Below are 12,562 nucleotides of genomic sequence, written 5' to 3'. Positions count from 1 at the left end.
AAGTAGAATTATAAGAGAATGGTGTGTGTGTGTGTGTGTGTGTGTGTGTGTGTGTGTGTGTGTGTGTGTGTGTTTCCCCAGTCATGTCTAATTCTTTGTGACCCCTTTTGGGGTTTTCTTGGCAAAGATCCTGGAGTGGTTTGCCATTTCTTTCTCCAGCTCATTTGACAGATGAGGGTGAAGTGATCTGGTTAGAATCACACAAGCTAGTGTCCGAGGGCAGATTTTAGCTGAGCAAGGGTTCTTCCTCCTGCAGGCTTCGTACTCTATCCACTGCGCCACCTAGCTGTCTCCATTATATGAGGAAGAGATGGGTAATGAAAGTGAATTTACAAATAGAGATTCCAGAGAGTTTAACAGAAAAGGCAAGAAATCCTTACAGGGTTGCTCTACATAGGAGCAGGATGCCAGAGAAAGCCTATAACCCCTGACACTAACACTGGATGACTGGGAACTAGGAGTTTGGGAGGTAGACAGGAAGGTTTGAGTTAGCCTTAGGCGAGGGGTGAGTTAGGCTAGCAACCTGTAGGTTGAAAGAGCAAGGGGTAAGAGGACCTGGGTGCAAAGTCTAGATCTGCTACTATCTGTGTATCTGACCCTTAAGTTCTCTGGTCCTCATCTGTGAAATGAGGCTCCTGGACCAATCACCTTAGAATTCAATTTTAAATCTAAATTTGTGATTCTGATTCCATAGGAAGTGTTGTTTCCCCTCCCCACATGCACCTATATAAGAACAATGTGCTCACTTCACCACCCCCACCATCCAACATCCCTTGCTAGAGCCTGGGCTGTGATTCAGCCTGAAACCCGTGATTTCTCACTAGAAGGAGGAAGTGGCTCCAATGGGGGATGAGGGGAAGGCATTGTGTCCTTCCCCTCCTCTTCACATACAGCAGCCCAGAGCAAAGAACATTTTGTCAGCAGTTGAGATCCCAGAAAGAGACAGATGAAGAGAAACACAATCAGACTTGGACCAAGAAGCATAGGCCATCATGTATGTTTCCTAGCTACCTGACACCCCCGCCCCAAAGCTGTCCCCCCAGATGAGCTATGCCCATCGCTCGTGGGCTATGACCTCATTAAGGGGTCTGTGGGGCTTAGGCCAGATTCCCAGTCTAACGATAATACTTGCACTATCCATAGTGTTGTTTTGGAAAGAACACTTAGGAAACCTCCAAAGGGCGTAGGAATAGAAACGTATCATTTATTACTAATTTGCCCATTCATTAAGCCAAGGGGAGAAGGGCAGACTGGATCTGCCCAGGGAGGATCAGGCTGCGGCTGCCCTCCTGGACACGCCTCCTGAGTTGGGAAATAGTGGTCGGGAAGGAAGTTCCCCCTCCTGCCTCCAAGTGGGACTTTCCTTCTTTGCATGACCTTGGACAGGCCTTGGCCTAGCCGCAGTTCAATTTTTCCACCTGGAAAATGGGGGTGTTAGTCCCGGCTAAGGGTCTTAAAGGCCGAGCTCTAGGTCTGGGTATGGTAGGCTCGCCCCTGCCCTGGAGACACTCACCCCACCCCAGAGGCCTATCCCCACTCCACTGACCACTGCCCACATCACTGGACATATAGTAGCCATTGAGATGACTTCTCGCTCCACCCCCAGGTTTTCGGGGGCTGGGAAGCTGTAAGTGGGGAGCATTTTCACGGGGTGGGGGGGAGGGTAGGGAGCACAAAATAAGACGGATTAAGGGCCTCCTAGAGGGAGGAGAGTAGACGGGGGTGGGGGGGTGGGGAACCACTGATGAGTTAATATAGTGAACTGACACAAAGCCAAGTAGCCTGAACCCTGGGGAAAACAAGGCCGGAGCTTCACCGATGGAAGCCAGGAGTTCGGGTCTCCTGGGCAGAGACTTAGGCTGCCCCTGGGTCTAGATGGGCGGGGAAGCAGAGCCCGCAGAGGAGGCGGAACCAAGGCCAAAGACACACCCCTTTATGCTAATAAAAGCGAATCCTGCGGCTGAGGGAGGAGCTGTGGAACCGCCCACGGAGTCAGGTGGTCAGACAGGCACACGGAGTCTGGAGCTGAAGGGGGAGGGGGTAGCGCTCTGTGCTGTGCTTATGGAAGCAGAAACGAAAACCAGTCAGAAATCTTCACTTGTGTCAAATAAGGAGAGAATTTTTAATATAGTCCTGTAGTGATGTTCCTGGGAGGACCAGATGTGATAGAGGCTGGACAGCCCCACCCGATCGATCCCCTCCTACCGGCGCCAAATGGTGTAGACCAGGGGCAGGGCTTTCAGATCATGTGACGCAACTGCGGCCGCCATTTTGTTCTGCGGTGGTGGTATTTAGAGCGCAGCGCCGAGCGGAGCCGGTGTCTCCCGAATTAACGCCGTCCCACCTGCCTACCCACCCTCCAGTCCTTTACCCGCTACCCAGCCCCGTGCCCTTGCCTTTCTTCCCTCGCCCCGTCCACCTTCCGGTCTACCGATCCCGCGCAGACATGTCGGAGAGTCCCGAATACGCGTCCTTCTTCGCCGTCATGGGCGCCTCAGCCGCCATGGTCTTCAGCGGTGAGAAGGACAGGGTGGGGACGAGAATACTTGGTCTCTGGGGGTCCTGGACCTCTGCATCCGGGGCTCGGGATTGGTGACGTCACAGGCTGACGACAATTCTAGTCGGTGGGGGGGCGCCCCCCCGGCGCGTCATGTGACTGCGGGGAGGGGTTCTCCCTTTGGGGGGGTCTTTGTGGTGGACACCTTGTCCTGGGGAAAGGGAGGCTGGGGTGGGGTGGGGTTCCCGGTGGCTCCTAGCTGTTGATGGGTCGGGGTCTGGAGTGCATCCCCCGCACTGTGCAGGGCGGCTGCCCCTTCTCCCTCCCCCCACCCGCGCTTCTGCGGACTCCCGCAGGTCCGGGGTGGGGAGGGGCGAGAGTGGCGTTTTGCGGAGCTGCCATCTTAGCTCCTGGAGATGCCGGGATGCTAGGGCCCTGCCTTTTACAGGATGGTGCTGTGGGCGACCTCGTTAAAAAGGCCGTCTGGCCCACTCAGCCTCCTAGAGCCTATCCTTGGAAGAGGGAGCATGGGTGCCTGACTGGTGTAACAGGTTGGAGGGCAGGTAGCTAGCTCACAGATGAGCCTTCCCTCCTGGAATGAAATAGAAGCCCTTTTTGTCCAGACAGGATTATTAATCAACCCTAGCCATTTCTATCTTTGCCGCTGAAATGCTGGCATTCACCCCAAAAGACAGCCTTCATTCATCCCCTGGGGGTTTCAGATCAGTATGATTATTTGATGTTTTGAAGGTTTGATCTGAATATCAGCTATTGCCCTACTGCAATGGCTTGGGTTTCCTTTGGAGTTGTCAAGGCACAGTAAAGATGTCATCCTATTCTGCTCCAAAGGTTCTGACCATGGGTTTTAAGCTGCTTCATACAATTCTTATTCCTAAGCAGTCCTCGTCTCCCAAGCTTGCATGGGTTAGGATGCCTTTTCTTCCCATGTGGCCTCATATACTTGTTTTTCCCCGGGGAGGAAAATTGCTTTTCAGTCTCCTTATTCTTTGGTTTGACCTTCCCTCAACTAAAACTCCTCTCCATTGTTACAAATTATCTAAAATGCTCTTAGCTTTCCCGTCGTTGTTCTTTTGGTCTCTGGCTCCTTTGCTGCATTATCCATTTCTCAAACCCTGTTCTCTCTCTCTTTACACTCTGTGTTCTCATCAGCATTGAAATCTACATGTCTAGCTCTAGTATCTCTCCCCAAAGCCAGCCGCCTATCAGACATCTCCAGCTGGATGTCTCACAGGCATATTTCAATCTCAGTATGTCCAGTGCAACTCATTATTTCCCCTTAAGCACTCTTTTTTTTATTTTCCTGTTTCTGTTTTGAGGCACCACCATCTTTCCATTCACCTTTGACTCTTCCCACTCCCCTTCTCAAGAAGCTATAGTGGTTCCCATTTCCCTCTAGAATATAATCAAAGTTCTTTGGCTTTTAAAAATCTTCATAGCCTAGCTCAAGGATTATATGTTACCTTCCTTTACACAGTTACATTACCACCGAACTAGTCTACTTGCTCTAATTCATTCCATCTTCCATTTATTTATGTACGGGTTTTCTCCTCATCTCTACCTATGTATAGGCTTCCTCCTCTTTCCCCACTTCTACTCCCCACCCCAATATAGTTTTTTATTTTGTTTTTTTGCGTGTTTTCTCCAAATGGAATGTAAACTACAAGGCAGCAATTGTTAACCTGTTTTAGTTTTTGTCTGTTTCCCAGAACCTGGTAATCTAAATACTGGTCACTTAAATACTTACTGAATTGCTTTAGTAAAAATAGTAGTAATCTTAAACCAGAACATGGCCCTTAGAGCATGCCTAAAAACTGGAATTAAGGTAGAAAGCCTTAGTGTCCCCTTACCTAAGACATAAATGGGAAGAATTTGACCTTTCACTTTCTTTTGCCTTAGGGGGTCCAAAGAAATGGATGCCTGCCTGAAGTTCCCACTCTGCAAGGCTGATTTCAAATTCTTTAGAAATTTGGGTGTGTACCATCCTAGGACTCCGTAGGAGATCCAGTCAGTCTGCTTTTGTTGAGCACCTGTAGAGCCCTGTGCCTGACACTGCTTTAAACCAAACCCCTGGGATACAAGGAAAGGCAAAAGACCATCCCTTTCTTCTTAGGAGCTCACAAAAATAGCTAACATTTATAATAACCCTTTTTATGTGCCTGCACTGCTAAGTACTTTACAATTATTGTTTCATTTGATGTTCACAACAACCCTGGGAGGTAGGTACTATTTTTATCCTCATTTTATAGATGAGGAAACTGAAGCAATTAGAGGTTAAGTGACTTGCCCAACGTCACACGGGTAGTGTCTGAGACCCAGCATGCCATCTCCTTCTTAGCTAACTGCCTCCAATCTAATGGGTGAGACAACATCCAAACAACTATGTTCAGACAAGCTATAAATAGGAAATAGAGGGAAGTCAGTAGAATTTAGAAAATGGGAAAGGCTTCTTATAGAAGGTGAGATTTTAGCTGGGACTTAAAGAAAGGCAGGACATCTAAGAGGCTAAGATGGGGAGGGAGAGTTTTCCAGGCATGTGCAGCCAATGGCCCGGATCTGTTAGATGGAGTATCTTGTTCAAAGAACAGCAAGGAAGCGAGTACCAGGGCAAGAGTGGCACAAGTTTATGAAGGTCCATAGAGGATTTTATTTTTTATCTTGGAGGTGATAAGAAGCCACCCAGCAATGTTCTATGGAGCGGATGAAGAGAGAGGGGTGCAGCATAACTGCAGGGGCTCTCACAGGGCCCTCTTCCCCTTTGGTTTTTGGAGGCTAAACTTTTATTTTCTCTTGAAAATGCTAGGGAGAACTAGGTCACTTTAGTTGGTGACATGTCCTTGGAAGACAAACAGGTTCCCTGGATGCCAAATGTATAATCCTCCCCTCCATATCTACCCTTTGAAGACCAAATGTTTTACTGATGGGTCTGGGTTTGAGCAAGGAAGAGGGGCAGGCAGGGATAATGGTTTCAGAAGTAGTGAAGCATATATGGGACAAAGGGTTTTAATTATAAGAATGAAGATTTTAGCAAAGCGATTGATTCCTAGCCAGCAGTCTCCTTTGACTGGTTTTGCCTGGTCTTATCCTCATCTAGTGGGTTTGGGTTTTGGTTTCAGTGACCAAGCCCTGTCCTGCCCTGCTTTATGGCCGAGTTCAAGTATGTTTATAGGAATGTGAAGGGTTGGAACACCAAATATCATCTGCTGACAGTAAATACCTCATCAGTGGAAACCTGGACTGAGCCGGTCATAAACTCCAAGGGTCTCCAGCCACCTTCCTACTGACTCATGCTCTGCTCACCCTATTCCCTGCCTTTTGTCCAGGTTTCCCTTGGTGATGTCTCAATGTCAAATGCTGTTGACTGGTCATTTCTTCCTTTTCACATGGGAAGAGACATAGGGTTTTTGATTTGTTGCAAAAGCCTTGGGGAACTTCACTTCCCATTCTCTGCAGGATCTGAGAAGCAACTTCTGCTATTTCCAAATCATGTGTCCATAGTTTTCATTGACTCTACTAGTTAAGTTGAAGTCATAACGTTAAGTAAATTAGCTGATTTGAATTGGCACCCTGATAAAGTTTACATGTGACTTTTGGGCAAATGTATCCTGACTTCTGACAAACACGAGCCACTGGTTAGAAATGTCTTTGCCACTAAAGAAGCAAAGTATTACTCTAACTCCACCCCTTGGTCTTTAGCAATAACTCTAAGGGTGGTGGCCCAACAGCCTGTGTTCCTCAGCTTCCCCATGGTTTTTGACTGCTCGATCCTTAGCCATCCTCCATTTTGTGCTTGCTCCAGCAGCTTCTCTGCTGTGGCCTAGATTCATGGAGCGAAGTGGTCTCTGGGACTGTCTGTTCATCCTGGCCTTTTCAGATCTTATGTTGGCTATTGTGTGCTTATGCCCAAATTAGGAGACAGCTACCATTTCCTGTGTTCATTCAGCAAGCATTTATTTAAATATATGCCAGCGTCTGGAGGTCCTGACAAAGAAGAACACAGATATATCACCTCAAGGAGCTTACATTCTATTGGGGGTAGGACAAGAGGAAACAATGTATACAGAAAAAAAGCAAATACCAAATAGCTATAAAATACTTGGGGTGCGGTTGTTACAAACGTTGTTCCCCAGTTTGTCAAAAGTGACAGTCTTACTGCCAGGTCATAGATTAAGACCCAGAAGGTACATTAGAGGCCAACAGGAGGAAATTGGAGCTCAGAAAGATGGATGACTTGCCTCAAGATTGCACAGGTAGTATTCTGGCAAGATCCGCTTTGAACCCAAGTCCTTTAACTCCAGATCTCATTTCTTTTCTTTCTGCTGTGCCATGAAGCCCAACCCTTAGGTTTTGCCTAATGCTATTGGGATTTTATTCCCTTACATGTACCTTGCAGCACCTTCAGTTTCTCCAAAGCACTGGTTCTTTATGTATATAAGTACATACACTAGCAACTAACTATTCAACTCACCTCATACCCTTAGGTAGTCATTTTTTCACGTCTACTCCTTTGCTACCCTTTCATTCTGACTTCTGCCATGACTGCTCTACTGAAACTGTTCTTTCCAAGGTCACCAGTGACTGCTCTCCCACCAATTCCTTTTTGCATTTTCTTGACCTCTTTGTAACTTTTAACACTAATCACTTCATTGAAACAATACTCTTACTTCATCACCCAGTTCCCCTGGTTTTCCAACCTCTCTGTCCTATCTTTTCTCATTTTTTTTTTGCTGGATCCTCTGTCTGCCTCAATAAATGACTGTTCATCAAGGCTTCATTCAAGGGCTTTCCCTTGGAGAGCATAGATTTTCATATGGTTCAACTATTTTGTTTCTAAGCAAATGACCTCCAAATCTTTATACCCCTAATCTGCTCTTCTGGGCTCCAGGCTCCAGTTCTGTATTGTCAGTTGATTATAGGATGTTTTCTTTTTGTCTGAAACCAGATTAATCAGTCTTGCTTCCCAGAACCTTAGTGCTTCTAACCTTTTTGTTTTTGTCAGTACCATTTTGTCATTGCTGTTTTTAAATCTTCATTCCTTCTTCCTTCAGAATACCTCACTAGGTCCTCCTCACCTTTATCTTGGACTTTTTACAACTTCTGTTGGGTTTCCTCGCATCCTGTCCATCTGGCACAGGAGCATCACTGGTCTTTAATTTCTGTCATAGACCTTCAAACCCATGTTTGAACCATGTTTATTCACCCTTATGTCTCATTCAAAGTGGAACATATCAAACAAAGCCACTTTCCTTACTGTCATATACATGGCATGTTAATAACTGTTACAGGTAGTTTTCACCCTCATGTCTCATTCAACATGGAACTTATCAAACAAAGCCCATTCCTTTACTGTCTTATATGTGTTAATTTAATAACTGTTACAGGTATGTTTGTCCCTGTTCTTTCCCCTCTACCTTCTCTGCCTGGTTCTATTAAGGACAGTAATAAACTTATTCAGTCACCCAGGGTCCTTGGAGGGTAGGGGTGGAGAGAGAGAGAGAGAGAAGGTGTCTGTAGATAATGGATTTGATTAGATGATTGCTAAGAACTTCAGTTGAGATCTTATTACTGTGATCTTATAGGCTGAAGTAAATCTCTGCAGAGCCAGGATAACTCCAGATAATTCCCTTATCTGCAAAAAGCTGAAAATTAAACTCTTACTATGTGCCCAAATTCTTGGTGCTGGGTGCTATGGAAAGATACAGGAGCATCTTGGCCATATGCTTTTCCTCAAGGAATATATCAGGTAGTTCACACTAGATGTACTGTAGTCCTTTAGAGAAAAGTGAATCCACTGTGGATTTGAATGAACTAGGAAAACTTTTGGGTAAAGATAGGATTTGAGCTGGTCTTTTTTCCTGGTAAGGTGCAGCTGTGCAAAAAGGGAATATTAGAGGCAGAGAACTAGTGGCATGAAGGTACAGAACCAAGAATGAATTTAGCATTTAAGGAGCAGTGAAAACCCTGTTAGAGATGAGGTAGGGCCAAAGTGACCTCTGATTGTGAGATTAGGGAGCATGGTCTTGCTATCTAGGCAATGGGTGGTGTGATTAGAACTATCCATTGGGAAGATTAGGCAAACAGCCTGTGAAGAATAGATTCAAAGAGTAGGAGTAAGGATACACTAATAATAAATGACAGTTCTATAGGGCTTTGCAGTACTCTGCATCATATAGCCTACTTGACCAGAGGCAAAGCAGCCAGTTAGAAATTAAGACTGGTAACCAAGAGGGGCAAGTGCTTTCTTTGAGCCTGAATTCTTGGCAAAAACCTTGTGTTACTTAATACTATAGAAGTTGGTCTTTAGTCCACAACTCTTCTTCCCAGAGTTCTAAGTATTTTCTGCAACTTCCTTGTCACTGAGTTTTGACCTGTTGACTTGAAGTAATGACCCTGAAGTAAATGTAGAACTTTCTTTGAATAGGATATTTGATAGAGAAGGTATGGGGCCAATTTGCTTTTGTTTTCCCCATGAGCATTCTTTTGGTGTCTTTTCTGTATCTCTTCCCACAGAGGTCCCCCCTATTGTCTACATGCATCTCTTGACCCTTGAAGGTCATCTCAAAATTTATCTCATTCCTGGCTATTGCGCTTTCTTCCAGATCCTTTCTTCCCCACTCCCTTGAAATCTATCTTCTAGCCTCACCATTCTTTGGACATTTCTTTCTCCAAGGTCACCTGTCACTTATCAACAAACCCAGTAGCTTTATATGACCTGAAATATCTGAAACTGTTTGCCACCTTCTCCTGGAGAGTCTTCTGACTCTTATGACAAAGCACAATTTTGGATATGTTGGCCTACAAGGACTAGGACTTTAAGGTGGGAGATGAGACTTTTCCTGGCTATAGCAGAGGAGGCTCACCAGATGAACCGGTGCTGTGTTTTGGATGGTTGTGACCTATGTGTCTGTACTAAACAGAAAGGTGATTTATACTTCCTATCTTAGGAACCACGAATGAAGGTGAAAAACAGGTTGGAGGGTTTACAGTGAAAAAAAAGCCCTTTTGCTCTGCTCTTTTTTACATCTGTTGTTCATCTAATTGTTTCTATAGCTGTTAGAAAAAAGGTTTAATTAATTTTTTAAAAAAAATATTTTTGCGGGGCAATGAGGGTTAAGTGACTTGCCCAGGGTCACACAGCTAGTGTCAAGTGTCTGATGCCGGATTTGAATTCAGGTCCTCCTGAATCCAGGGCTGGTGCTTTATCCACTCTGCCACCTAGCTGCTCCCTAAATTCTTGATCTTGAACCCAAACTCAACAGTCTTCAGTATTTCCTGTTTATCTGTTTCTGCAGTTTTTCTCCTTTACACACCTAAGCTTCCAACCTCCCCTCCCTGCTCTCAACCAAGTAAAAACCCATACTGGGGGTGTCTGCTTAAGGTAGTATAGTATAACCTTTGAAGTAAGACTTTAAATTGCTTCTCTTTGATGTATACTCCCTTCAGATATGCTAATCATTTTCTCATCTTGAAAGAATATTTGAGAGTAGCTTGAGGCTTTCCATTTTGCTCTTAACCTGTCTCATGTTCTCCTAGGTATCAGGCACTGGGACCAAGCCGATATAAACAATTTGTGTTTCTATGAGTTATATACTTATCAAAATATTTTTAAAACTACAAGTTCATGGATCTCAGGTTAAGAACTCCTGGTAAAGGGCAGCTAGGTGGCCCAGTGAGTAGATAAAGTACCAGCCCTGGACCTGAGTTCAAATCTGGCCTCAGACACTTGACACTAGCTCTGTGACCCTGGACAAGTCACTTAACCCCAATTGCCTCACTTCCCCCCCCCAAAAAAAAAAAAAAGAACCGGTAAAGAAAGGATAAGGCGTTTTCCTAGATTTTATTTATTTATTTATTTTTCGTGTGGGGCTATGGGGGTTAAGTGACTTGCTCAGGGTCACACAGCTAGATTTTCCTAGATTTTAAAAGGCCTTGTTCATTCTGAGCTTTGGGGCCTACAGTGATGAATGGACTTAATTCACATTTCTGCCTTTTCTCTATCATGCAATTTGACCTTGTCATGTCTGGATTGTAGCCATCTCTTTCCATTCTCTCAAGCTGTATATGGTCTTGGGCGGTGGGAAGGGGAGATAGTGCTAAGTGCCCTTAAACCAGAAGCAGGGCAAACAATTCATCCGAAGCATGAGGCTGTAAGTAGGTTTGGATTAAGTGTTGTCTACAGGCCTGCCTTCAAGGAGGTTTCTGGTTCCCGTTTCTTTCATCTGCTCTGCCCCATGCCTGGAATGCTTTCCATGTTCACTTCCCCTAATTAAGACTTTACTCCCTTCTACAGATGGCCATTCCTATTCCTTACTATAAGTTGCCTTCCCTAAGATTAGCTCCCATTTACACCGTATCTTGTGTGCAGTTTTTTCCATCTTGGCCTTCCTCCCCCTTTAGAATTGGAAGCCTTTGAGGGTAGGGACAGGCTTAATAAATGCTTATTGACTGACTGCTTTCCTCCCTTTCTTCCTCAGCTCTTGGTGCGGCTTATGGCACAGCAAAAAGTGGCACTGGTATTGCAGCCATGTCCGTTATGAGACCTGAGCTGATCATGAAGTCAATCATTCCCGTCGTCATGGCTGGTATCATCGCTATCTATGGTCTGGTGGTGGCTGTCCTCATTGCCAACTCTCTGACACCAGGAATTACCCTGTTCAAGTAAGTGCCAATCTTGGACCTCCCACCCCCTCCCCCATCCCCCTCTCTCAGCTCAAACAGAGGTCACAGAGAAAAACTCTCATGAATAATTTAGTTGGGTACCTGTATCTGCCTAGCACCCATAAGTCCTCAGTAACAAGATCCCTCTCCTTTGCTTGCCTGTGCACATTTACTCTTCGAGCTGCTCACCCTTTTCATTCAACAGTTATTAACTTTGGGGTGGGGGGGAACATCTGGGAAAATTTTTTGGGGGGTGGGGAAGGTTTGTGGAGGGAGGAATTTAGGTCATCATTCTTCCCCAACCCTACCCCCCCCCCAATGTAAGTAGCTAGTCTGTTTGAGGCTTTGACTTCTGACCTTTAACCTTTATAGGAGCTTCCTTCAGCTGGGAGCAGGCCTCAGCGTGGGCCTGAGCGGGCTGGCAGCTGGCTTTGCCATTGGCATTGTAGGTGATGCTGGTGTTCGGGGGACAGCGCAGCAGCCCCGACTATTCGTGGGGATGATCCTGATTCTGATCTTCGCTGAGGTGCTTGGCCTGTACGGCCTGATTGTGGCCCTCATTCTCTCTACAAAGTAGACCCTCTTTTCCCCTTCTTCCCAGTGCCCTGCCCCACCCCCATTCACCCCTGCAGCCACAGAGTATGATGTAAAGACCTATCTTGAACCACCCTATCCCTCCCAATTCGCTCCAGAACGAATGGCCTGACACTTGGTGCAGTCGTCCAGTCGGTAGTTGGTCTTGTAAATGCGCAATGTCTTAGTGACTCTTCTGTCTGTGTCGCTCCGCACCAGATTGGATGGTGCCTGAGCTGGGCCCAACAGGGGCTGAGGCCTCCTGGGGCTGGCCAAGCAGCCATGCAATCTCCCTACCCATTTGCTGTTAGTACTCTGTGTATAAAGATGAATTAGAATTGTCATTTTTCTCTTCACTGGATGTTTATTTATAAAGATTTGACATGTTCATAACGTTTATGGAGCAAGAATTTTCAATTTCCCATGCTATATATTAATCTTAAATATAGGTAGATTATTGCACTGTGGGGTTAAATGTCAAGTGCTGAGAATTCCTTGGATGTGATAATTTGAAATTCAAGATTTCTGTTAGTGTCCTGGTATTAGTAAGAATTGTGTGATTTGGGAACATGTTGAACATGTGTTTCCTGTGGTGCTGTGTAGCAAGGGGCCAGGGCTTACAGAGATGTTTCCAAATAAAATTCTGACTGGAGGGGCTGGTGTGCTGTGTCAATCTGTGAATGGGGGGGGCTGTCTTCATTCAGGGTTTCCTCACTCTTTTTTGTGTCATGAACTCCTGACCATGTCACCATTTATGGACCTCTTCTGGGATAATATTTTTTTAATGTATAAAATGCAGAGATTACAAAGGAAACC

General features: G+C 45.6%; 1 protein-coding gene across 1 annotated transcript; it reads left to right on the top strand.

The window, feature by feature from the left end:
- The first annotated feature begins 2,251 nt into the window (after positions 1 to 2,251).
- ATP6V0C (ATPase H+ transporting V0 subunit c) lies at positions 2,252 to 12,398 on the top strand. The gene is made up of 3 exons (XM_043975619.1): positions 2,252 to 2,516; positions 10,990 to 11,173; positions 11,546 to 12,398. The coding sequence occupies exons 1-3, from the start codon at positions 2,447 to 2,449 to the stop codon at positions 11,748 to 11,750; spliced, it is 459 nt and encodes a 152-aa protein (XP_043831554.1). The 5' UTR covers positions 2,252 to 2,446; the 3' UTR covers positions 11,751 to 12,398.
- The last annotated feature ends 164 nt before the right edge of the window (positions 12,399 to 12,562 follow it).

This window comes from Dromiciops gliroides, chromosome 1 (genome assembly GCF_019393635.1).
Source record: "Dromiciops gliroides isolate mDroGli1 chromosome 1, mDroGli1.pri, whole genome shotgun sequence".
Lineage (NCBI taxonomy): Eukaryota > Metazoa > Chordata > Mammalia > Microbiotheria > Microbiotheriidae > Dromiciops > Dromiciops gliroides.
This window is presented reverse-complemented; position numbering and strand designations above follow the sequence as displayed.